General features: G+C 51.1%; 3 protein-coding genes across 5 annotated transcripts; 1 reads left to right on the top strand and 2 right to left on the bottom strand.

The window, feature by feature from the left end:
- Window positions 1–3,140: 3,140 nt before the first annotated feature.
- Window positions 3,141–4,977, bottom strand: YJU2 (YJU2 splicing factor homolog). The gene has a single exon (XM_081033917.1). It carries the CDS (start codon window positions 4,876–4,878, stop codon window positions 3,916–3,918), a length of 963 nt encoding a protein of 320 aa, XP_080890043.1. The 5' UTR covers window positions 4,879–4,977; the 3' UTR covers window positions 3,141–3,915.
- A 4,910-nt stretch (window positions 4,978–9,887) lies between these two features.
- On the top strand, window positions 9,888–13,086 carry LOC308491053 (glycine N-methyltransferase). Its single transcript, XM_081033924.1, has 6 exons — window positions 9,888–10,460; window positions 11,400–11,527; window positions 11,956–12,072; window positions 12,285–12,427; window positions 12,532–12,653; window positions 12,737–13,086. Exons 1-6 carry the CDS (start codon window positions 10,216–10,218, stop codon window positions 12,906–12,908), a joined length of 927 nt encoding a protein of 308 aa, XP_080890050.1. The 5' UTR covers window positions 9,888–10,215; the 3' UTR covers window positions 12,909–13,086.
- On the bottom strand, window positions 11,094–24,906 carry PEX6 (peroxisomal biogenesis factor 6). Of its 3 annotated transcripts, none has more exons than XM_081033881.1 (18): window positions 23,931–24,902; window positions 22,053–22,216; window positions 21,492–21,575; window positions 18,079–18,181; window positions 17,863–17,996; window positions 17,111–17,222; window positions 16,518–16,726; window positions 15,890–16,085; window positions 15,624–15,700; window positions 15,366–15,498; window positions 15,082–15,287; window positions 14,888–14,949; window positions 14,569–14,677; window positions 14,147–14,263; window positions 13,944–14,021; window positions 13,663–13,802; window positions 13,354–13,531; window positions 11,094–11,224 (listed from the first exon to the last, which is right to left on the bottom strand). In XM_081033881.1, exons 1-17 carry the CDS (start codon window positions 24,810–24,812, stop codon window positions 13,395–13,397), a joined length of 2,943 nt encoding a protein of 980 aa, XP_080890007.1. In that variant the 5' UTR covers window positions 24,813–24,902; the 3' UTR covers window positions 11,094–11,224; window positions 13,354–13,394. The 3 variants fall into 3 exon arrangements, with proteins under 3 accessions (XP_080890007.1, XP_080890008.1, XP_080890006.1); XM_081033882.1 differs by lacking the exon at window positions 11,094–11,224 and adding an exon at window positions 11,585–12,986; XM_081033880.1 differs by lacking the exon at window positions 11,094–11,224 and having other exon boundaries at window positions 13,202–13,531; window positions 23,931–24,906.
- Between the last annotated feature and the right edge of the window lie 619 nt (window positions 24,907–25,525).

The raw sequence follows: 25,525 nt of genomic DNA, 5'->3' as shown, positions 1-25,525 counted from the left end.
GACCCACTTCCAGGGCTGGGCCCAGTGATAGGAAGGGATGCACTGCTGAAATGCCCAGTCTTCAGCTAGTGAAGACTCTGAGGTCTGAACTCCCTGCAGGTGAGGGGTCCTCTTATAGCCTGGGCTCAGCCCTCCTTCCCATTCCCCATGGTGGGGCAGCCAAGGCCATCGAGAATGGAGCAAACTGGAAGCTTTTCCCCTGTGGCGAGTGGCTTAGAACAGCTCCTTAAAAGATGATACTTTTTTTGGTCTAACCCCCACTGCCCCATCTCCAGGACTGATATTGCCCCATTAAAAGGCCTGGGGTTCTAGCCTAGAGTCAGGTTCCACCCTGGACTTTGTTCTGAGCATAGGAAATAAGCAGGGGTGGAGTTGGGGGCTGGGACCCAGAGCTGGAGAACCATTTGCAACCAGCCCTCTGGACTGTCTAGAATTTGATGACTAGTCTAATTTCCCCATTCTGTCACTAACCCAGCACTTCAGTGCCTGGCTTACGTCTGTCCCCAAAGCTTCATTGATCCTTCGAGTAGGATGAGGCAAAGATCCATCTCATTACTGGGGTGTTGGCCCAATGGCCCAATCCCAGGCCCAGGCCCGAGCAGAGGGCAGATGGTGCTGTGTCTACTTAGCTCTTTGACCTGTGGTTGCCCCGTGATGAGAGCCCTCTCCCTCCCCTCGCCCCCACGAGGGCCAGGCGTGTTGCACACTCACCAGCTCTCTACCCACCCACTCCAAGGTAGCTTCTTCCCTGGCCCAGCCTAGAAAAGGCAGAAAGCAGGCTCCAGTTTCCCAGGGTTTCTTTTCCCCTCTCCCACTACACATAAAGCCTTTTTGAATTTAAATATTGCCTCCGACTTTCCCATACCCCTTCCTTCCATAAGGTGAGGGGACTACCTGAGAGCGAAGGTTCACCTGATTTCAGCCCCCTTATTAGAAACCCTATTAGAATAGGGATTCCTACACTAACCTAGAATGCTTGTTCAACACATGTCTGGGCCCACCTCAGATTTGCTGGATTGGGGACCTAGGAGCCTGCATGTTTAACAGACATTTCTCATGGTTCTTTAAGATGAAGCCAGCTAGAACCCACTTCACCAGGAAAAACTCAGGGTGTTGTGCTAAGAGGGAGCAGGGCTTCAATGAAGTCACACTGTCAGGGTCTTATTCTCAGAAACACGACTTGTCAGAAACCCAGAGGATCTGTCTCTGGTGGGGATGTCCATAATCCAGAACCACAAAGGCCAGTTTGTTCCAATTCGGTGATTAAAATAACCATAGGTCCAGAGAGTCAAGTCTCTGTGTATGCATTTTAAAGGACAGCTATTTCCAAGTTCTTGGGTGGTATTTCCATGCAGTATCTCCCTGCAAGTTAGAAAATGGTGCTCTTCACACCTTTGACTTCCATCTGTCAGAAGGTTGTTTTAACATGTTTTGTTAGAATAAGATACTTGATCACCAGAAAATTCTAATAAATATGCCAACCCATGAGGTTTGCGATATAAATGGCAGCCCCTTAAATATGGAGCCCTTGTGCAATGCACAACCTATCCAAATGTTCACAGCAGTCCTGCATCACTTAGTTTGCAAGTGCCAACAAAATTGCTTTTATTTTTAGATCTTGAAAAAACACATTTTTCACGACAGATGCATGGTGCATGCCTACCTGGTTTATGCACCAATCCTACTGGCAGAGCCAGCTGAATCTCTCTTGACCATCCCAATCCTAGTTTGCTTTATTCAGTGGTTTCACTGGATTAATAATAGCCACTGTTTTTGAGTGCATACTCTGTGGCAAGCACACAGGCCTACATGCTTAACTCATTTAACATAGCTGTGATCACCACAGACCATGGATTTTTAAAAAATATTGAAGTGAAATACACACACAGAAAAATGCACGTTTACAGCTCAATGAGTTTTTACCAACACCATCCAGATCACCAGCACCCAGGTCATGAAACATGACCATCACCCCCCCCACACACACACACACACACACACACATACTCTACAAAAAGAACGGGGATTTTTGTCTATTTGGTTCCGTTGTATCCCCAGCACTTAGTACAGTGCCTGGCCTGGAGTGGCTGCTTAATAAATATCTGTTGAATGAATGAAGCAGAGAAAGGTTAAATAACTTGCCCAGTCACATTTAATAAGTGGCCTAACCAGGTGCAACAGCTTCAGTGTCCTGGGGGACAGCCATAATGCCATAGCACCCTGTAGCTAGCTTGCTGGCTTGGACACCATCTTCCCCTTCTATAGCTGTCTTCTAGAAGGCAGACCAGCTGCTGTTCGCTAGTTTATGTCTTCAGAATTTAACATTGGGAATGCAATGAGTTAACCTTCAAGTCTTTCTCCTTTATCAAAGTTGACAGTTAGGTATAGCTTAAAGCCAGCTTGATTCTTATACTGCCCTTAAGGGCTGGCTTTTCTAATTTCTTTAAGAGGAATCCAATTTTATTCATTCTTTCTCTAAAATTGTACCCTCCATCTATTAAGGTTGTACAGGCCAATAGGACTTTAAATTCCATAAAATGATTGTAATTGTGTATAGGTTGGTGTTGCTGCACATTGGAAGGGGAGAAAAACAGGCTGATCCCATCACCAGTTTCAGGGGTGACATCTCTTATCACCACCAAACCCTCCGAAAATACAAAAGGTTCTCTACAAAAAATAAAACCGGGTTAGCTCAGTTGGTTAGAGCATGGTGCTAATAACACCAAGGTTGTCGGTTCAATCCCCGCATAGGCCACTGTGAGTTGTGCCCTCCTTAAAAAAATAAAACACACTCAAGCCAGATGTTATTTTGTTAGGAATTAATTACTCACCAAAGTGGTCTTGATAGTTTACTTTCCAACTCACCTAGATGCAATGGCATGTGCTAAGTCACCTGCTTCATACGCAATGCTTAGCCTGTTACCAGGGCTCAAATAGTGTCATTTTTATGTGGAAGAACGGCTCAGTGAGCATTTAGGTATATACAAAAGAGATATTACTGGAGGTTAGCACACCTTTAAACTGCTTTTAACAAAGTGTAAAATGGTCAAAGAGAACCTCTCTGCATACACATTGGTGGAATTCTCACAGGTACACTATAATGTAGCCCCCAGTAATGTTACAACCCAGTGCTATAGGGATCAACTTTCAACCCATTAAACAGGACTTTATTAAAGCAGATCGAGTCTTATTTGGTATATTAAAAATTCCAAAAAAGGATCCATTGTGATAAATCTACTAGCACAGTCCATGGGAGTGGATGGCTTCCAACCCTCCCATAGAATCCCAGTGTTCAATCTGGGTAGACACAGTTAACAGAAAAGTTTTTTTCCAGCAGCTTGGACTGGAGTTTGGAGTCCATCAACTGAAAGATGCACTTCTACTTGTGAATAAAAAATAGCCAGGATATCTTCCATTTTTAGTTACTATATATACATAATTCAAAATTCTAGGATTTTGCTATGTCCTCAATTGCCTTGACGAATGTCCAGAGGCAGCAATATTCCCAAGCTAAAGCTAAAATGTTTTTTTCCTTTTTTTTGCAGGTTCCTTTTATTGGTTCCAGATGATTTTGTGGAGGGAAGGGATGGAGCCAACCCCGGATGGGTGGGTTCACCCACATACCCCAAACATGGCTGACATCTCCAGGACTGTCCGAGAGGACGCATCCCTCCAGGGATGTTGCAACCCTAAACTTGGTGCCAGGTGGGGTCAGCGTGAGCTGAGGACCTCCAGGTCCCAAAGGGCTGGTGGTTGGGGGGACAGGAAAGAAACCTCAGTTGAAGCCCACGCAGGCCCCGCCAGTCTCAGAGGACGTTCACCGTTGTCCGGTCGTGGCCCTAGTTGGTGCCAAGGCCTCCTGCCCCAACCACCAGCTGGAGCTGGACATATGACCCGGTGACCTGGGTACGGGCCTCAGTTGCTGCCGCTGCTGTCCTCACTGTCCGAATACACACCCAGCTGGCTCAGGGAGGAGGTGCCGGGCAGCCTGGGTGCAGGCTCAGCCGCCTTCCCGTTATTCACAGCGCCCAGGGCAGGTGTCCGCTGGCCCTGCGGGGTCTCGCGATCTGTTTTCTTCACCACGACGAGGCCTGACAGCTGAGGCCTGCTGCCAAAGGTGCCCACACTCTGCTCCCAGCTCTCCACCTTCCTCTTCGCCTTTGGGGCCTCGTCCAGGATGGCGGTGGGTTGGGGCCGGAGGGCTGGCGGCGGTGGGGCGGACGCCGCGGCCTCCTCTTCGGAATCCGAGTCCTCCAGCAGTCTTCGTTTCCGAGCTTCTTCCACTAAGGCCGCCGTCTCCCTCTCATCCTCCTCCTGCTCCTGCTTCTGTCGCTCCTCCTCGGACAGGCGGTGCTGCCTGAGCATGGCTTCAAAGTCCACGTGGGCCTGCCGCTGGTTCAGGTCCTTGAGCTCCTGCAGGTTCTCCAGTACCTCCATCTCCAGCTTGGAGTCCTTGGTTCGGTTCTCCAGCACCTTCATGGGGTTGTTCAGCTCCTCGTCCTCCCGCTCCTTCTGCACTCTCTTCTCCTCCTCCTCCAGGAGCTTCTCGGCCTGGAAGTTCCGCGTGGCTCCGTGCTCCATGGTGTAGTCTGTATTTTCGGGGTCTGTCTTGAAGGTGATCTCTGCCAGACAGCGCGTGCACTTGATGTAGAAGCGAAAGATAGGCAGGCCCAGGTAGACCTCATTTTGCACGGTCTCTTTACGCGCGTTGAACTTCTTACCCTTGTAGATGTATTCTCCGCATGTCTTACACCTCATGTTGAAGGGGGCCATCAACCGCACCACGTACTGCCGGTCTTTGGGGAGCTTGAGCTTGGGGATCTTTGACGGGTCAAAGTCAGGGGGGTAGTACTTGTTTAAAACTTTTCGCTCCGACATCCTTGCCTCCTACTTTTCTCAGAACCACAGGAGAACCGTTTAGGCTCGGTGTTTACCGGCCCCGTCCCCGTCCGTCCCTCGTACTTCCGCTGACGTCACTTCCTTCTGTGCCATTATTGGCTGTTGCACGCGCATCTTTCCTTTTTCATTGGCTCAAATCCCCGCCTGTCAAGGTCCGAATCCTTCTGTCTTCCCTCCGGAGTTGCACCTTCGGTAGTTCGCAACAAAGGTTCTGGGGACCGTCTGGAATTGAAGAAGTTATGGGGAGACGCTGCGCTAGTTAAAATTTCGTTGTGATACGACGTGGCTGCTGATCTCGACATTCCCTGTTGTTCATTGTTTTGTTCCGCAAATAGAGCGCTCAATGTTGAGCGCTTACCCTGTGTGCCGGCCTCTGGGAACGTTCCTGTGTCCCAGCGCTCTTGTGGGGACTGGGGACAGTTTCCATGGGCTACACATGTCGCGACAAAGGAGCACTCTGGACATCCCACCCCAAATTTATCTTGAGTCACAGGCTTTAAACCTACCCTCCCCATACACACAAACTAGCTCCTAAATTTACCCACACTGCCCGCATTGGGTTTTTCCTTTAGAGAGGACATCCCACCCCATTCCTTCCCCAGCCTCCTGCCTTCATTTTTTTAAAAATTGAGGTAACATTCGTTTTTAATACTGTTTAATGTTAGGTGTATAACTTTATTGTTCAATATCTGCATACACTACCACGTGATCACCACCAAAAGTCTAGTTTCCATCCATCACCATAAAATTGACTCCCTGTACCCATTTCGCTCCCCCACCCATCCCCCTTTTCTTTGGTAACCATCAATCTGTTCTCTGCACCTATGAGTTGTTTTTGTCTTGTTCTTTTTAATATATTGTGGGGACAGAGCCAGGAGTGCAGTTTCCAGGCTCTCGCCCTCACATAGAAAGGTGCTGGCTCGGGTAGTAAATGGCCATCCACTGTGATTGGATGGCCATCAGCTGTGGCTAGTTGGCCGTCAGCTGTAACCAGTGAGCCATTGGCCACTAATATAACTGCCGTGGCTGAGTTAGCAGGAAATGGGGGCTAGTAAGAAGATGGTGGCTGAGCTAGCAAGAGCGGATTGCAGTTAGCGCAGCGGATTGCAGCCAGCAAGTGAGGTTGGCTGGCAGAGAGAAGTGGACGGCAGGTTGCGGACAGTGTGGCTCCTGTTTCCTGTGTCTCCAGCCCAGCCGCCAGCGAGAATATAGTGGTATGACTCCCCTATCTATGGCTCCGTGGGTGTTCCTTTTTAGCCTCACCATGTCCTGCGTTCTCATGTGGGGAGTGGGAGCAGAGACCCTGCACGACACCCCGCATCACATGTATATTCTACATTTGAGCGAAATCCTATGGCATTTGTTTTTCTTGATCTGATGTATTTCACGAAGCACAATACCCTCAAGGTCCAACAAAGTAGCCCCAATTGGCAAGATTTCATTTTTTATGGCTGAGTACTATTCCATTGTGTATATATACAACATCTTTATCCATTCATTCAACAATGGAGACAGGCTGTTTCTGTACCTTGGATATTGTAAATAATGCTGCAATGAACATATGTGTATATACTTATATCTTTTACAATTAGTGTTTTTGTATTCTTTGGATAAATAACCAGAAGTGGAATAGTTGGAACATATAGTAGTAAAGTGGTTTTTTGTTTGTTTGTTTATTTGTTTTGCAATCATGTTACACATTTGGGGATTAAGAATTCAGTCTTTTCAGCCAATTCAAATGATAAGCATTGCATGTTTTAAATATCACCTACTCTTATTTCTGTTAAGTCAAACTGTAAATTGATTTATATTCTGTGACCTATTGTTCTATGGCCCACGTCTCAGATTTGGGTTACCTAAAATTCATAGGGAATAACCAAGTAAAACGAAAGGCAGCTGCTTCAATATATTTGTCAGTGGGCAGAGGACATGGACAAACAATTTAAAGATGAAGGCCTGCAATTACTTGGTACATTTGGTAGTGATTAAAGAATAGTACAACAATTAGATAGAATTTTCTACCTAATGAAATATCAAAGAATCACATCTTCATGTAGAGAAGAATGGAAACCTTTGTTTTGGGTGACAGTCTCAATAGAAAAGGTCCATTTGGAAAATGATTTGCTCATAATTATCCACAGGTCCACTCTTTTGAAATATTGTGAGACCATTTTAAATGGTTAGAAATTGGGAAATGATTAATAAAGTCGCAGGACATCCACTCAGTGTAGCCATTTAAAAGATACTTGAGGACAAGTAATTTATGGTCAAGAGAAGAAAATATGCTTTTGATAGTTAAAAGCAAAAAAAAAAAAAAATTCCGTGAAATTTCTTGTGCCCTATGTTCTTGACATTTAAAAAAATGCCTTTGGATGTGAAATAAATCAAATAATTTTAACTTGGGAACAAAAATCTTGTCTTTGAAATATAAAGTACATTAAGAAGCAACTCACAAAAAAAAAAAAAGCAACTCACAATCTATACCTTTTAAATACAAATTTACCACCAGTATTCATATTATTTTTAAAAACCATATATGGTTATATGGGTAAAATTTTATGTTTCTCAAAAATCTTAAGCACCAATATTTAAATAAAAACAAATATTTAAATAAAATTCCTTATCAGTATAGAGCGTATGGTCTGTAGCCTTTAAAAGCTGCAAAACCATCACAACAGTGCTATAAAAACATTCATAGGTGTGCATTACACCAAAAATTCAAACAACTTTGTTTTAAAACAGGAAAGGGAAAAAAAGCTGAAATAGTTTCTGGACAAGAAACAAATTTTCCTAGGGAGGAGATGGGGAATCCTGTTACACCAAATCAAAACACAACCTCCTTCAGTAGTTATTCTAGGGAATTTTTTTCCTTTTTTTTCCTTAGATAATTTTGTTTCTAGATGAAACAAAAGAACAAAATCAAAATACTTTTTAAAATCTAGTTTGATCAAAGAACTCTGGAGTCTAATCTTTGAATGGCAATTTCTAAATGAAAGGGTGGAAAGAGATGTCTAAATTTTCAAATCTATTTACTCTTCTCCCAGGTTTCACTATTATTTATATACATACTGGGAGAAGAAAGTATTCAAAATCATGGGAATACTTGCTCTTAAGTAAATGGAAAAGAAAGCAATAATAAGAGAGAAAATAATAATGTAATAAAAATATGATATAAAAATAAATTGCCCTAGGCCACTTAACTTTGCAAATATTTTATATCCAACCAATCTATTTATAAACAGTGACCAAGAAATTATTTCCCTATCATTTGGCTGTTATTCAAATTTAACATTCTTCATTTTTTCCAAATTTCTTAAGTGCATTTCAGAACTCCATTATGCAAAAGTAAATAATTTAGTAGGTTTATTTTTCCTTAAAATTTCACTTCTTCTAATGTGACCAAATTGTAAGTTGACAGATAATCACTCTCAGCTCATCAATTTATAGCCAAACGATTAATTACTTTGCTCCTGCTTTAGGGCAAAATAAATACCAAGTTTATTTATTTATTTTTAAGATGTATTGGGGAATATTGGGGAACAGTGTGTTTCTCCAGGGCCCATCAGCTCCAAGTCGTTGTCCTTCAATCTAGTGGAGGGCACAGCTCAGCTCCGTCCAGTCGCCGTTTTCAATCTTAGTTGCAGGGGGCACAGCCCACCATCCCATGTGGGAATTGAACCGGCAACCTTGTTGTTAAGAGCTCTCGCTCTAACCAACTGAGCCATCCGGCCGCCCTCAAGTTTGTTTTAAGTAAAGAATGTATTTCTGTACCCAAGGAAGGTAGTACTTTTCTCAGAAAGGCCTCAGACAAAAAAAAAAAAAAGCCTCCCCATAGAGAGAAGGGGTTGTATAATATATTATGCCTCAATGCAAGGACCTAGCACAGAGATTGCTGCCCAAAACTGAGAAGATAATTCTTTTAACCTGGGTTTTTTTTCAATGTCTAGGAGTAGTGGAATGGATTTCCCCCAGAATATTCTTTTTTTTTTTTGACCAAGGGCTAGTTGTTTTTTTTTTTTTAATTAAAGTTTATTGGGGTGACAATTGTTAGTAAAGTTACATAGATTTCAGGTGTACAATTCTGTAATACATCATCTATAAATCCCATTGTGTGTTCTCCCAGAATATTCTGACACAAGGCAACTGGGTTTATTTGCAACTCCCCAGTATAGTGCCTTTGTAAGCCTGTTGCGAAAGACCTGTCTGGAGCTTCAGCATAAACACAAGGCTTCATTACTCGGGCATGGACAGGCCCATTTGAGGTAGTCTGTGTGCTAAAGTTATGAATGCTTGCAGGGTCTTTGGGGTTCCTCCAGCTCCCAGATTCTACAGGCAATAAAAGGGTGAGGGGAGGAGAGTCTCCTTTGTTCTAAATTCTATACGTCCCTTTTTCTGAAGCCAGAACAACAAAGACAGGTGGGGAAGGCTTTTCTTGCTGTCTTGGGCTTCCCTGGGTGGTATCGTCTTCCTGAATCCACCTCAGTCCAGAGTCTTGTCTTAGGTTGAGACCTTATGCTTTGCATGTACCCTAACCAAACCAAACAACCAATTTATGAAGTGACAGTGAGCAATATGATAGCAAGAGCACCAAGCATTCCGCTCCCTGCCCCTGGACTTCCCACCCTGTGGGCACTTCTGAGGAAAGGAGACGGTCTTGAGAAGCGTGCTTGGTTGGCAAGGCCATGGAAGGAAGGGCCAGATACCATAGGTGGCTCAGGGAAAAGCCCGAGGAGTCACCTGCAGGACAAAGGAGCACCTGCCTGCATGTAGGCAGGATGATCCCTTGCTCCTGGAATTGGATGGCCAGACCCGCAGTATCCCCAGAGACTCCATTCCTTCATTCCCCAGTTGACCAGGCCCTCCTTCAGCTGGACATTCCTTCTTTAGATATTCTAATACCTTCATTCACAAAGGGCCATCCAATTCTGGGCCCTCAGCTCCGTGTGGACTGAAGACAGTTTAAACTGACACAGACTCTGGCCCCGCCTGGAGCTCAGGGGACCAGAGTGGACACTGGCTGGCACTGAAAACATTCTTTCCAGTTTGGGTGAGGGTGGAATGGGTAATCTCACTGCTCCCCGCTCTCCTGTCCTCCTGCGAACTGGGTTCCGTGGGCAGGGGGCTGGGAGGGTTCCTTTCCTGCCGTGGGGTTGTCCAGAGGGCTAGATGTTCAGGCTGGCGAGAAAGGCTCGTCCAGAGCTGGAGGCAGCTCGCTCTGCCCTGGCGGCGCCGGAACCCGGCAGGGGCGTGTCCGCAGGCTCACCTGCCATTGGGCAGGTAGGGCTGACTGGGCCTCCAGCAGGGGCCAGACTATAAATGCAGGGCTGGTGGTCGCTGAGCCAGGAGAGTGGCAGAATGGTGGACAGTGTGTACCGGACCCGCTCCCTGGGGGTGGCGGCTGAAGGGCTCCCGGACCAGTACGCGGACGGGGAGGCGGCGCGCGTGTGGCAGCTGTACATCGGGGACACCCGCAGCCGCACGGCCGAGTACAAGTCCTGGCTGCTCGGGCTGCTGCGCCAACACGGCTGCCAGCGGGTGCTCGACGTGGCCTGCGGCACCGGGTGAGCCCGGGCGGAGGACGGGGCTCCGGGGGGCGCTGGGCCGGCTAGGCCGCGGCCGCGGGGCTGCGGGACCACGGGCCGGCACGTCGGGGCAGCCCCGCCGCCGGAGCCGAGCCGGGCGGGGGGCGACGCCAGGGCCCTGACGGGGTCTGCCGGGGCAGGGCGGGCAGACCCGGCGAGGCCGCCGGGAGGAGGGCGCCAGGACCAGGCTGACAGTGAGGGGGTGAGCACGGCGGGGCGGGGGGCCGCGGGGGCAGGCTGGTTCGCTCGCTCGGCAGCGCCAGAGCTGGGCTTTGGGGCCAGGGCGACGGGAGCTGGGATGTTGGCTCCAGAACTGCTCTTGGAATGATGGCCTTGAGCAGCGTTAACAATTAACATTTGTTCAACATTTGTGCCAAGCGCTGTGCCAGGAGCTTTTGAAACATGTTTTTAAAATCCTCACAAAACCTCAGGAGGTAAACATGCAGTGATATTCCATTTACGGTTGTGGCAATTCGCCTCCAAGAAGCAAAGGTTCCCCATGTAGCAGAGGAGATACAGACCTTGGTGGGTTAGGAGCTGGCCTGTGCTCTAAACCACGGTGGTATACTTTCTTCTGTGCACAAGTTCAACTTCAAGGAGCCTCAGTTTGCCCCATCTCTCAAATGGGCTAACACCATCTACCTCACAGGATGGCCATGAGAATTAATGCACATTTGTTGAGTGCCTGACTCTGAATAAGTGGTGAGCACTGTTGCCTGATATGTCATCCACGTGCTTGCTACCTGGTGAACAGAAACAGATTTGCCAGGTCATTTAAGGCAGTGCAGTAGCCTGCGGAGAGCAAGCAGAGGAATGGACTCTGAAGAGCTGAGGAGACAGAGCGTCCAGCACAGGGCCTCTTTGCCTCCCCAAGTCCCCTGACTGTCCCCTCTACCTCTCATCCCCTGCCCTGCCCAGGGTGGACTCCATCATGCTGGTGGAAGAGGGCTTCACCGTGACAAGCGTGGATGCCAGTGACAAGATGCTGAAGTATGCTCTTAAAGAGCGCTGGAACCGGCGGCACGAGCCTGCCTTCGACAAGTGGGGTACGCAGGTCCAGCCAGACCCTTCCCAGCCCAGCCACCAAAGACACGGTTCTTTTTGCCCTGGTCTCCTGGGGTGGGGTGTTTTATTTTCAAGGGCACAGCAAAATTACTGTCATTTGCCTAAAAAGGGACACTTAGGAACAAGAATGAGGTATCGGGTATGAGGGGCTAGTTAATTATGTTTAGTGTTTTGTCCCTCCCCCCAGGTAAAAACCCATAAGCACAGAGTCCTCTTTCTGAATCATGGCTTTCTCTTCCCTTAACCCCTTACCCCTTCACCCTCCATGTCCATAATGATCCCCTAACTGGATGGGGAGTCCCTGTGTGTGTCTCGAAGGGGAAACTGAGGCAGGACTGCATTTGGTGGACATGGGTACTGCTGCCACCACGGTGCCACTCTGATCCCTCTTCCCCTTTCTGGCCCCCAGTCATTGAGGAAGCCAACTGGATGACTCTGGACAAAGATGTGCCCCAGCCACCAGGGGGTGGCTTCGATGCCGTCATCTGCCTTGGAAACAGTTTTGCCCACTTGCCAGACTGCAAAGGTGAGAGAGGGTGTGGCCTCGCCATGGCCCTTGCTTTGAGCTATACCCCCTTTCCACGGAGTCCTGGGCACCTGCTCTCCTGCCAGAGCAGACTTTGCCTTCTGCCCCTCTCTGCCTTGGCACTGGCACTCCTGGGGAGCAGGAAGATGGGAGGGAGGCTGGTGCTGGGCACCCTGAGAGACGCAGCCTCTCTGCCCCTGCCTGGCGCTTAGGGGACCAGAGTGAGCACCAGCTGGCCCTGAAGAACATTGCAAACATGGTGCGGTCAGGCGGCCTGCTGGTCATCGATCATCGCAACTACGACCACATCCTCAGCACAGGCTGTGCGCCCCCAGGAAAGAATATCTACTATAAGGTGGGCCCCTGAGGGAGGGAGGGCCCAGAGAGGCAGGTGTGACCCTGGGCTGCAGGCCCCGCCGCGGTGGCAGAGGCTCATCCAGCCTGCGCCACCATCTGCAGAGCGACCTGACCAAGGACATCACCACATCCGTGCTGACAGTGAACAACAAGGCCCACATGGTGACCCTGGATTACACGGTGCAGGTGCCCGGGGCTGGCCAGGACGGTTCTCCTGGCTTGAGGTATCCACTTGGCTAGGCCGGGGGGCGGCGGGGCCGGTGCCGAGGCCGGCAGTCCTCACGGTGGGTCAGGGGCTCTGTTGCAGTAAGTTCCGGCTCTCCTACTACCCGCACTGTCTGGCTTCCTTCACGGACTTGCTCAGAGCAGCCTTCGGGGGCAAGTGCCAGCACAGCATCCTGGGTGACTTCAAGCCTTACAAGCCGGGTCAGTCCTCCATTCCCTGCTATTTCATCCACGTGCTCCAGAGGACAGGCTGAGCCTGTCCTCAGCTCCCATGACCTCTGCCCAGGAGCTGCCAGGGAGCCCCGCAGCCAGCCGAGCCCCCCGTGCACATCCTGGGGGTGTGGAGAGGGGTCAACTGCAGTTGGGTTGCAGGGACTTGGGTTCAGGCCCATGGAAGGGTGAACAATATAATCTGTGCCTTTTTCAGTTCCTGCATGCCTGTGTTTGTGTCAGAGGGATCGGGTTCGTGGGGTGCCCCCCCTGCCCTCCCCTGGGGGTTTACTCCTCTCAGTCCTGCTCTTCCCCAAGCCAACCTCTCAGACCACATCAGCAGCAGGGGGCAGCACGCGCTTTATTTGCAGCCACAGGCTGCTTGGCATCCAGGGGACCCCTGAGGTTGTAGGCAGCCTTCACGTGGGTCTGCGGCAGGCCGAGAAAGACCCTTTGCTCTCTCAGGTCTCTGTGGGGATACCTAGGTACCTTTAGCCACTGTGGGTGGGGTCCCAGACTGCAGGAGGCTCCTAGCAGGCAGCAAACTTGCGCTGGATGCGCTTGTACCGGAGCAGCTCCTGCTCGCTGACTGAGGGCTGCAGCCGGGCAGCGGCCTGCAGCAGGTCCTCCATGGTGAGCAGCAGTGCTGAGCTCCCGGGCTCCAGCCCTGTGTGGGGGGCGGTGACAAGAAGGAGGTGAGGCCAGAGTCCCTTACACATCAAAAGTCCCTGCTCTGAAATCCAGAACGGGGCCTGGTTTTCCCACTAACTTTTTGGTTGACCTCTGGGGTTGGCTCACCTTCCTCCAGGTCCCGAACCCTGCGTTTGAGGGCAGCTGTCATGGCGTCAGAGCAGAGGGAGTAGAGATCCGCACCCGTGAGCTGGGGCGGGCAGTGATCCAGCACGCTCACCAGGCTCACGGACGGTTCTAACTTGAATCTGTTGTGGGGATACAGGAAAAAAAGTTTTCCGTGGCGTTCCTTCCTCCCTCAAAAGGCATCCCTGCCCAGTGGGTTCTGCACAATGCACGTATCCCCCGACCAGCCCAAGAGCCGAGCCCTCTGGGAGGCTCCCTCATACTTGCGTGTGATGGCGCTCAGGACACGGAGCTGGGAGGCGCGGTCTTCGCTCGCTCCCACAAACACCAGCTTGTCAAACCTTTAAGGGGATAGGCGGGCATACGTGTCAGGGAGCCCAGCATGAGGATGAACGCAGAAGGAACAGGGTGGGATCGAGGGACAGGCCCCCATGGGCCTGGTGGAGGAGAGGTACAGGGTGCACACCTGCCAGGGCGCAGAAGGGCAGGGTCCAGGAGGTCTGGTCTGTTGGTGGCTCCGATCACAAACACATCCTGGGTGCTATGGAGCCCATCCAGCTCGGCTAGGAGCTGAGACACCACCCTGCAAAGGAGGAGTGAAGGCGAGGAAGTCCTTGGCCCAGCCTCAGCCTCTCCGCTGCCTGTGGTGCCTCTCCTTGCAGCCCTTCTCCACAGGGCCCCCTGCTCAGTCATACCCTGTGTACTCTCCCATGCAGTCCCCCATTCTCAATGTCCCACACCCAACGCCTCAACGCCTGTTAGCTTCCGTTAGACAAATCATCTCAGAACTGGAAAGGGCAGGAGCTCTTGGGGCTCTGAAAACTGCTGCAACCTGTCTCACAGCCCTCCATCCTGGACCCCAGACTCCATTCCGGCTCAGACCCCCACCTGTCCATCACACCTCCAGAGTCTCCGCTTCGCCCCCGGCTTGGGGCCAAGGAGTCCAGTTCATCAAAGAAGATAATGCATGGAGCCGCAGCCCTGGCCCTGGCAAATACTGAGGACAGATGGGCCCATGGGGGGTTTAAAGTCAGTAGATGGGGGAAGAAAACCCAGGTTTGATAATTCATCACTAGCACTCCAGGAGCTAGGCAGGACCCCGACTTGTGGAAAGGAAGACTAGCAACCACCATGAGTGGCCTGAGGGTGGGGGTTAGCACCGGGGCCACCAGGGTTTGAGAAGAACTGCCTCTCCCCACTCACTCACCTTCCCGTACATTCTCCTCACTTTGGCCCACGTACATGTTGATGAGCTCAGGCCCCTTCACGCTGAGGGAGAGGATGTGAGAGAGTCTCGTCAGATGCATAAATACACAACTGACCTCTGGGCCAGCCCCTCCCGCTCCCCAGCCTGCTGCAGCTCCCAATCCACCCGCCATCCCTTCCGGGCCCCCTCGCCACCTGAGGAAGGTGAGGTTGCACTCAGTGGCTACTGCCTTGGCCAGGAGGGTCTTGCCAGTGCCAGGGGGCCCATGGAGCAGAAGGCCTGAGCGCCTCAGGCCCAGGCTCAGCAGCTCAGGGTGCTCTAGAGGGAGCTGGATGGTCTCCAGAATCTCCTTCTTCACTTCCTGCAGCCCGCCTACATCGTGCCAGGACACTGAGGGGATCTAGGAGATGCAAAGTACACGGCTGGGGTATGTAGGCAAGGGCTGCTCCGCACCCATCTCCGAGGGCCCGGAGTCTACCTTGGGGGCTCCGATGGCCTGGGAGTGGGCTGTCTGCAGCTGCTCTAGCGCCTGCCCGAAGTCCTCAGCCAGGAGAGGAAAGCCAGCAGTGCACAGCTCCCCCTCGTCCTCCTCACTCAAGCTGCCAGCCAGACTGCAAGTAGAAACCCACGGGGCATCTGGAGGACCTGACCTGAGGCCTCCGCCCTTCCTCACCAGCCCCCACCCACCCATATTTCCTCCTGCTGCCTTTCCCCCTCCTGTGCCCTATTTCCTTACCCAGAGTTCTTGATCCTGGTGCAGGCTGCCCGGCTGCTGTGGCTCAAAAGGGCATAGAGATCCCCTACTACAAAGCCCTGGGGAACCACAGGAAAGTAGACATGAGCAGGGCACAGTAGGCAGGGACACTTGGGAGGCTGGTCCCCCAGCCGGAGCAGAGGCCCAGTGTCGATGCCTTGGGGTTTTCTGCCCTCCCTTATAGGGCCACAGGACTGAGTTCCCACGACAAAGAAGGTGGGAGGCCCATACCCTGCCTTGGTACTCACTGCACACCGCCGTGCCAGCTGTGCCAGGTTCACCTCTTGGCCCAGGGGAAGGTGGGCAGTGAGGGCTCGCAAAATGCTGAGCCGCTGCCCCTCTGACAGCACAGGCACCTCCAGCTCGTAAGGAAACGCTGTCTGCACATCAGCGGGCAGGTCCTGGGCCCGGCTTGTGGTGGCCACAACCATCAGGGGAGGGCAGCTGCAGACGAGTGGGCACTGAGGGCAGGCACAGGACTGGCAGCCCCTGAGCACCGCCTTGTCCTGAGGCTGGTGCAGGAGGTCAGGGAGGGGGTGGGGGTGAGATGGGACAGGGAGGTAAGCATCGAGAAGCCTCCTGGGTGGGGCTCCATAGCAATACTGTGAGCGGGGGATCTGAGTTTCCCTCAGGGAACTCACTGAGGGCGGACGCTGTGCTTTTTCTTCAACCTACTGTTCCCCAAGAAATATTAGGGATCCTGTCCTTCTCCCTCTGGCACCCTTAGGCTCCTCAGGGCTGTGTGGAGGGCAGCCAAGCTGTCAGCAGACGTTAGAAAAGCCATGGAGGGAATGAGGACTGGAGGACGAAAGGCTGAAGAGGGAGGAGGGTTGGGCCCCGGGCCCCACCCATTTACAGGCCCAGCTCTGTACAAACCTGGTGAGGGGGTCCTCATCAAGGAGAAGGTGACGCAGCGTGGCCACCACACGGGCGTCCTCACCTAGCCCATCGCGGTCCCGACCCAGAAGATGGAGAGCTGTCAGCAACAGAACCACAGGCCGGCACTGCCGGGCCCGAGAGAAGGTGGCCTGCAGTTTTGTCTCCACAGCCCCACTGCCGTCTGCACAGAGGCTGGAGCAGGGTACCTGGGGAGAGGGTCCCGATGGGTTGTGAGCAAGGGGCAGGCATGACTGGGGCAGGAGAAGGGGGGAGGAGGAGTCAGAAGAAGGTGCAGGCCATTTCTCTTTGCAGGGCAGGGACGGGGGCAGAAGGAAATGCTGGCCAGGTTCTCCCACTTCTTTGCCTTAACCTCATTCTCTGGACTGCCCACCAAAATCTTGAAACCCCCTCCTTGAAAGCATCTCTTAGGAGCGGAGCATAATGGGAATATCGCTGACCCACTGGCCTACTTGGCTGAGGTGTTAGGGCCAGGCTAGTAGCCAGAGAGGAGAGAAGAGAGGGAGCGAGGGAGAATCTGGGCTGGAGAGAAGAAGCAAGCAGTTGGGGTTCTACTCTCCAGGTACCCTCACCTTCAGTAAGTGGAGTCCAAGGCGGCCACAGGCAGCCGCCACTGCTGTGGTCTTCCCACTGCCCGGGGGCCCCCGTACAAGGACGCTGCTAGTTCCTGTCAGCAGGGCACCCCTGCAACCAGACAACAGACACTTGTCTCCTCCACTTTACCCAAACTTCCCAGTAGCAGAGGGGCCCTGGGTTCTGGAGCACAGACACCCTGTTTCTCTCCTTGAGCCCCCCCACCCCCTGAGGGCTGTCTTCACATGGTGAGGCCATATTTCCCACACCACCTATGGTGCTCTGGGAGGGGCATGGAGCTGCCAAGACTAATTCCCTTTTGTCATCACTATGCCTTCCAGAAAGCCTGGACTGTTGCGTCTGGTCTGGATGGTCCTGAGAAGAATTAGGAAGGGGTCTGTGTTCACACCTGGGCCAGTGGTACGGGGAACTGTGTCTTTCAGGGTCAGGCTAGTGAAGGCCAGGATGGCCAATGGGCTCCCCAGGGGGAAGGGTAGGCCCAGAGACGGTTGTCCCTGGTGGGGATTCTTGCTTCACAGCCAACCTTGGAGGACGAGTGTTATCATGGGAAAAGAGTCTGGGACTCTGTTTACACAAAGGACATAGGCGAGCAGCCTTGGCATACTGGTTTGAGGGAGGTCTACCCAACAACACTCCGGCCAGGGCAGGAGGCACTGCTTGTCTGCCCTGCTGCCCCTCTAAGTGTCGCGAGCAGGCTTTCCTCACTCTCTGAGGCTGCAGCTGCACTCACCCGGCCTGCAGGCGAGGCCTGAGGGCAGCACACAGCTCGGTCACCAAGTCCTCCAGGCCCGGGGGGGATAAGCTGCTCCAGGGAGGGGGTTCTCTCGAAAGGACCCTTGGAACAGGGCTCAGGGTAGAGCCCACCTGCAAAACGTGGGAGGAACCTCCGGTTTCTAAAAGTTGTTTCTGCTCCCTTCCTCAGTCTACACCTACCCCGGGGCCTCACCAAGTACAAGGACGTATGAGTAGTATCGGCCAGGTAGGCACGGGTTGGCCCATCCGGAGCTTCCCCAACTGTTTTCTTCACTTTAAAAAACATCTCCCGCCACCTGCAAGAAAGAGGCCCAATGAATCCCAGATCCATATTCCCCCTCCCCAAGGACAAGGGGGCTGTCTCAACCACAGAGGTCCCCTGCAGGGACAAACTCAAGAGAGGCACAAATAAAGGCCCCACATATGGTGGGTGGTTGGCGGGGTGGTAGTAGTGGGAAAGGAAATCAGATGCTCTTTGTCATCTCCCTGACTGGATCATGCCCATTTCGAGGGCAGGAGCTATGCCTGTCATCAGCATCCATGATGACATCAGAGAGCCTTGGGGGTGGTGTGTGTGGGGGAGGTGTCTCCGAGCAAATGGCCTACCCACCCAATCCAACGGGAGAAGCCACAGCTGCACTAAGCAGTGGCCGTCGGGCCATGTTTACTGGCTTCAGAATACAATCTCTCCCTCAACTACATACCCACCAAGGCCCCCCGAAACTTCAGAGGGAAGGATCCCTTGGCTCTTATTCAATAATCCACAAAATCTTATTGCAGGTAGATTTCTTAATAATGACACCTAATGACGAATGATTCTCTGTTTGGGCTGCACGTTAGAGTGATCTGTGAAACTTTTAAAAAAACCAATCTCTGTCATATACTGTATGATTCCATTCAGCAGATGAGTGGTTGCCAGGGGCTGGGGGAAAGAGGGAATAGGGAGTGACTGCTAACGGGTAGTGGGTCTCTTTGAGGGGTGATAAAAATGTTCTGGAATCAGATAGTAGTATTGGTTGCACAAGCTTGTGAATATATTAAAAACCACTGAATTGTACACTCTAAAAGCATACATTTTATGGTATGTGAATTATATCTTAATTTAAAAATTGATATTTTCCCCTCCTTTGGAAAAAACTAAAAGACTGCCCAGGCCCCAGCCTTACCCCGCTTCTGTTCCGATAGGTCTGGGGTGGGGCTCAGGCATCTGTATTTTTCAAAAGCTCCCCGGTTGTAAACAGGGCTGTGCAGTGTCACGGTGAGTTAGGGTTACTCAACCTGTTGCTAGCGCTACTCAGGTCGCAGTTACTAGCCCAATTTGCCAGATAAAGAAAGGATAAATGACTACCCTCTTTAATCCTCAGGCAGCAAGGCAATGACAGAACCAGACCGGGGCCTCATGATGGGAAAGCATACCATATTCGTATTATGAAATTCTTGTACGATTACGGCAGGCAGTGACTGCACTAAACACTAGAACGTATGGAAAACTGTCTTACTGTTAATCATGATAAACAAACAATGGGTGGGTCTATAACCTAGACTGTCAATCAAGCCCAGCATCTGGAGTCAGAGTGCATATGGCCAGCACTGGGAGCCAGGGAAGAACAGCACTGTGAAGGGTTAGGGAGAGACGCCTCTCTTCCTTGGAGGGCGGCTGGACCACTTCACCAAGTACCAGGGCAGGAGCTTTGGAACTCATCTGGACTCTGCGGGAGAATACTGGCTTGTGTTCCCAAGAGCCAGACGGGAGACAGTGGAGTAGGCCTGGTTAGGAGAGCGGAACACAGCGTAAAATCTGAAAAGGCTACACGACCAACACTAGAATTGCTTCCCAGGGATCACAGTAGCTTCCTTGCAGGGTTTCCTTTACCAAGTCCAGGTGAGTGGGCTAAAGCACTCAGCTTTATCTGTCCTTGCACCCAACTGCCCCCCCCCCAACTCTGCTTTCCAGGCCCTGCTCAGGGGAAGTATGTACTTAGCACCCAGAGGAGGAAGACAGGTCTCTACAGGGCTAGAGCGGCAGGTGTCCAGGATCAGAACTGCCTCAGAAGGGCCTACGGCCTATTTTCCTTTGAAAGGACCAAAAGTAGGCGTTCCGTGGTTTTCCTACAGAAAGCTAGCTCATGGACGTTGTAGATTTGATCTGGGAAAGCTCAAAGAGGTGCCATGGTTTACACAGGGCCCTACCAGGCCCTTTATCTGGGTACCACAGCCCTGAGACCGTGGAGTTGGAGCACTGGACAGAACTAAGCTCTGAATGCTGGCAAGGAATCAATCAGGTGCTCGAGACAAGGCATCTCTCTCTGGACAGAGGACCCAGGCTGGCTAGGCCCGAGAACTTGGTCCTGATGGCTCTTATGCCCAAATTCCCCCAAGCTGGTCCTACCACCTCACTGAGATTTCCCTGAAAACTAGGTTTGTGTGTCTATCAGTTGTATTCTCCTACTCAATTGCTACAGGAAATCAGTCCTGCATAGAGGAACTGGCTGGGGTTTGGGGCTATACATTCTTCCCCCTTCATGTAAGGGCAAAGTAGTCTCTGAATTCCTTGCCGCACCATTTTACAAAAAATCTCTGTGGTCAGAGTCAACTGGAAGAGAAGAAAAGTTGGACTCCTTATTTTGAGGTTCGTGGCTCAGGTATGCTATATTTCTTCTTCTTGGTTGAGGATAAGGAGGGAACCTCTCAGGACAGCAGCAGTCCCTCTCTTCCCTATTTTAGGGACACAGGATTGAAAAGCAGCACGTGCATATTCCATCACATAGGGCAGAAATCAGACCCTGGGTCTCCTTAGGTTGGTTATGTGAGAGGTATGGCCCAGCCAACACTGTGGTCAAGAATGGAAAGCAAGGAATCCCATCTTGGTCTAGGCCATTAATACATTTTTAAAAAGATTTTTATTAAAATATAGCTAACAAACAATATTAGTTTCAGGGGTACACCATAGTTATTCAATATTTATATACCTGAAGAAGTGATCACCATGATAAGTCTGGCAACCATCTGACACCGTACCACACTGTCACAATATTGTCTATGTTCCCCATGCTGTACATTACATGCCCATGACTTACTTGGAAATTTGGATCTCTTATTCCTTCACCTTCCCCCCCTTTTCTAAATTTTCAATTACAGTTGACATTTAATATTATTTTATATTAGTTTCAGGTGTACAGCGTAGTGGTTAGACATTTATGTAATTTGTGAAAAGATTTGATCGCCCTGACTAGTCTAGTACCCACCTGGCATGACAGTTATTAAACATATTATTGACTATATTCCCTATGCTTTACATCCCCATGACTGTTTTGTAACTACCAATTTGTACTTCTGGCCATTACGTTATTTTAAGGCTTTACTTGACCTAGGATAACCAATCAATTTCAGGATAAACCCCTCCCAGAGCTAGCAGGCAGTGGTTCTTAATCTTTTTTCAGTCACATGCCTGTTTGAGAATGTGAAGATTATGTATCTCTTCTCCAGAAAAATGTGTAAAATACTCTTATGCACAAAATTATGCCATACCACTCGAGAGGAGGGGGCTGTGGATCTCCTGCACCCAGGTTAAAAACCCCAGCTGTAAGACCGAAGGCAGCTGCGTACCTGGGCAGTTTCTCTGGGCTTCCTTCCAGGATCTCTACTTGCCCAACTGTTGGCACACACAGAACGTCCCCTTCCTGGACTGCCCTGCAACACAGCAGTGGCCCCGGTCAGCTCGCAGTGGGAGTCAAGGACACGTGCCTGACAAGTCCCTCTCATGTCCACCCCCAACATGCAGACTGCTTCTTGGGGGACCTTCCGCCCACCCAGAGATCCCAAGCAGTTGTCCAGAGAAGACTATGACCTACAATGAGCTGAGGGAAATGGCGGGGAGGCTAGAAAGGGGGAATCAGAGATGAGTAAGGCGTAAAGCGGGATTCTGGCTCTCATGGGGCCCTCTCAAATCAAAGAGGTTCCTCAATTTAGAATGTCCAGTTTCACCTTAGGGTCCAGATTTCTCTGTATTGTCTGCCTGACACACCAAGAGCCTTCTAGACACAATATTGCCTAAAATGGTTTTTTGTTTGTTTATTTGAATCAGAAGCTCCATGATACCTGGATCTGGACGATGGACAGGAGAGCGAGGGTGAGATGCTATCGTCCTAAAAGGGGTAACCAGCTAACCTGGGTGTCTGAAAGTGCCGGTAAAGAACATGATCATAATTTCCGTTAGTGCTGTAGTGGGGAGAGGACACAATTTCGATGTGTAACTCTTCGGCAAATGGAGGCCCAGGCAGCACTGAGCAGCTTCCTTTGTCTTCAGGGCTACTGGAGCCTTCCAAGTATCTCTATGAGAGAAATAACCACCACCTTATAATCTTCTCCCAAAGTGTCAGGCGCTGCCCTCTTTATAGACAGTATTTCTACTTTCATCATCTCTTATTCCCATAACCACAAGGCCTGTGGAAGCAGGGGCCAAGGGTAGCAGCGCTGAATATATCTTCCCCAGAAAACAGAAATCTCTTCTGATGAGCACTGGGAAGAGATTTCTGACTCTGACTTGTCTGATTCCAAAAAGACCTTCAGTAAAGATAACCCTTCTGTGATACCTTTAAGTTGGCCAAAGCCACTAAAATGGCAAAGACATTTAATTCCCACAGTCCTTTGAGTGACACCAGGGACTGATATTAAGTGGACATTAGCAGGGACACTCTGAATTCAGGCTGTGGAGGAAAGATATGATCTCACTGAAGCTAAAGGTTGGTCACCTGAATGAGCTCCAGTCTGAGTACTCCAGTAGATTTTTCTCCATTCGGAAAGAAACCCACTCCTGACTCCCACTGATGCATATCTTATTTCTTCTTGACGCCCCATAGCCCTAATTGGCTATGCCAGCATCATCTAATAGAACTTTCTGCAGTGATAGAAATGTTCTATCTACACGTGGCTATTGAGCACTTGACATGTCACTAAAGCAACCAAAGAACTGAATTTTTAACTTTATTTAGTTTTAATTAATTTAGAGTCACAAAGTGGCCTGTGGCTTCCTGCATTGTTCCATACTGAACAATGCAGGCCTAAACCATCCATCTAGATAATTAAACATTAGACTATATTTGTTCCCCCAGATGCAATTATCTTCTTGAAGGAAGCTCTTTAAAGGCAGAAACGAAAAACTTCTCTTGGATATATTTAATATTAAAATTAAACACTGTGCTCCAAAGATAATAAAGAGCCCTTCCCTTCAAGGAATGTACAATATATAACTGGGAGGTTAGACAGACTAAATAAACATAACAAAGCAGAATAAAATAAATGTCATAAAAAGGCACAGCATGCTATAGGACAGGGGTGTCCAAACTTTTTTCAACGTTTTTTACCAAGGGCCATATGCAGTAAAATACACAAACAGCCGGGTCACTCACTGGAGGTGAAGTATCTATTGCCTCACCTGGTTTATTTAAGTAAACTAAATATATTTTTGGAATTTGCTGCTGGCCAATTAACAATGGATTGTGGACCGCAGTTGGCCCACGGGCCGCAGTTTGGACACCCCTGCTACAGGAGGATGTCATGTTAAATTTTTGATGGTGAGATTATGGGAAGGCTTTGTGAAGGCAGTGGCATCTTAGATGGGCTTTGAAGGAAAGGATGGTAAGATTTTAACAGATAAAGCTAGAAGAATAGGAAGGAATTTTATGCTAAGGATAAGCGTAAGCACTGAAGTATCATCCTCCATACTACCCAGCACAATACTGGATACACTGCAGCAATTCAATAAACAACTGATTAGAATGAGCGGATTAATATATACCCTTGGTAATTTGACCATGCATCTCATATTTCCCTGTAATAGACAAAGGCGCCTCCCACGCACCACCATACTATGGTGAATTATATTTTGATTGCAGAGAATGAATAAATAAGGCTGAGACATTAAGCGAAAGGTCCAAAACCTAAGGAGGAAGTAAGTGACCTAAATTCTACAGCTCTGGTCTTCCAATTCAGTAACGATATAGAGGGGATAAGGAGGAAGCATTCCTGATTTGTCCTGTATCCTACCTGAATTCTGAGCTCTCCCACCTCCAGGGGATCACAGCCGAGATTAAAAGCCAGAGTGGCAGGCACGAGGGCCAGTCCGTCAGCGAGGGGCTCTCCCAGCTGCCCAGAGGCGGGCCCCAGCCTTTCTGAGAGGTCCCAGCGAGGTTCCAGGACCTGCACCGTGGCCAAGTGTGGCTGGGAAGCGTTCCAGGACTCTCCGGCCCGCTGCACCCACACCCATTCGCCCTGGAAGAGGCCGAGGCCACGGAGACAGCTCCGGCTCACCCCCAGCGAATCCCCAGTCCCTCCTACAACTCCCCGGAGTCGCCGGACTGTACCGGAGCCCGCGAAGAAGGACACCACGGGCGGGGGTGGGGGCCGGCTGCTGTCCCCAGTGTCTGGGCCCAGTCTGGCCCGCCCGCGCAGCTCGGTCACCGCTAGCCGCGTCCCTGAGCCCAGCAGCCCCTGCAACGCCGGCCGCGTCTCCAGCACCCGTGGTCCGGGCGCCGGGAGGGCCTCTCCGCGTCTCACCAGCAGCGGACCGACTCGCGGTCCGAGCCCGGGCCCCGGCGAGGTGCCAAGCAAGGCCCAGGCCAGCGCCGGGGGTCGCCGCACCGGCCGCGCCCGCACCCACGCTCCGGACCCCAGGGCCAGGAGCCGCAGCAGTGCGCGGCTAACCAGCAGCTGAGGGGGCCCGGGACCCTGCTCGTCGGTCCCCGCGTCCGGCGCCTCCAGGGCCGCCACGAGCAGCGCCGGCCCTGCGGGACTCTCCCCTGCAGGCCGCAGGGCCAGTACCAGGCCCAGCCCCGCCGCAGGCCAGGGGCCCCCGGGCGGCAGCAGCACCGCCAACGGGGGTGTCTCGGCCGGGAAGGGCTCCAGGACCCGCAAGACTGCCAGCGCCATGGTGACAGGACACCAAAGAGGAAGGTGAAAGAGCGCGGGGCGCGGAGCCGGAGCGCCCCACACCAGGGCGGCGCGCGCGCCGTTTCCGCTTCCGCCAGGGGAGGTGCGAGGAAAGTGGGCGGGGCGTCGGGTGCAGCGCGCAGGCTCCGAGAGACAGAGAGAGCTGCGCCTTGGATTGAGCCGGCTGGTGCCTCGATGGCAGTAACACGATGACTGCGGTTGCGTAGTCTTTACGCACGCGCCCTTTGAAACTGTGTTTTGTTTCCAGGGATTTGCCTTCCGAGCCTGCTCGGGGAGTAACGACCTATCAACTACCTTGCTCCGTAGCATGTACGTTAACAGTTTATTGAATGATCGATGCAAGGTCGGTGTGCCACAGACCAACTCGGCCCAGTGCTGGGAGCTGTAGGAGCCGTGTTAGGAAGAGTCCATTCCTCTTTGGAAATACTACAGTTCCCACTGTGAAAATGTAGTCACTGAGGTTTGGAGGTTGTGAGGAAAGTTGCAGGAGGGAGTGGTAGGATTATAAAATCGTCTCAGACGTGCTTATGGATATGTAGTGGCTGCTGGCTGAATTACTGCATGTGATTCATGTAGCCCTGGAGTGCTTGGTGCTGCCACACCTGTTCCAACACATCCTACACAAAACCCACGTCCCAGTGTTTCTTGTCCTGTTTGTTCTACTCCCACCAAACTTGAAGCAAAGACAAAAC

This window comes from Rhinolophus hipposideros (assembly GCF_964194185.1).
Source record: "Rhinolophus hipposideros genome assembly, chromosome: 3".
Classification (NCBI taxonomy): Eukaryota; Metazoa; Chordata; class Mammalia; order Chiroptera; family Rhinolophidae; genus Rhinolophus; species Rhinolophus hipposideros.
Note: the sequence above shows the minus strand (reverse complement) of the source record. Positions and strands in the feature narration are given on the sequence as shown.

Bases quoted from the DNA above. Each gene is read 5' to 3' on its own strand.
- PEX6 (XM_081033880.1), bottom strand. From the start codon at position 24,812: ATGGCGCTGGCAGTCTTGCGGGTCCTGGAGCCCTTCCCGGCCGAGACA. The intron at 21,576-22,052 runs GTTAGCTGGTTA...GCTGTGTTGCAG, and splicing joins CGGCACTTTCAGACACCCAG to GGCAGTCCAGGAAGGGGACG. The intron at 16,086-16,517 runs GTTTGTACAGAG...ACTCGTCTGCAG, and splicing joins GATGAGGACCCCCTCACCAG to CTGCCCTCCCCTGATGGTTG.
- LOC308491053 (XM_081033924.1), top strand. From the start codon at position 10,216: ATGCAGGGCTGGTGGTCGCTGAGCCAGGAGAGTGGCAGAATGGTGGAC. The intron at 11,528-11,955 runs GTACGCAGGTCC...TCTGGCCCCCAG, and splicing joins GCCTGCCTTCGACAAGTGGG to TCATTGAGGAAGCCAACTGG. The intron at 12,073-12,284 runs GTGAGAGAGGGT...CCTGGCGCTTAG, and splicing joins CCACTTGCCAGACTGCAAAG to GGGACCAGAGTGAGCACCAG.
- YJU2 (XM_081033917.1), bottom strand. From the start codon at position 4,878: ATGTCGGAGCGAAAAGTTTTAAACAAGTACTACCCCCCTGACTTTGAC.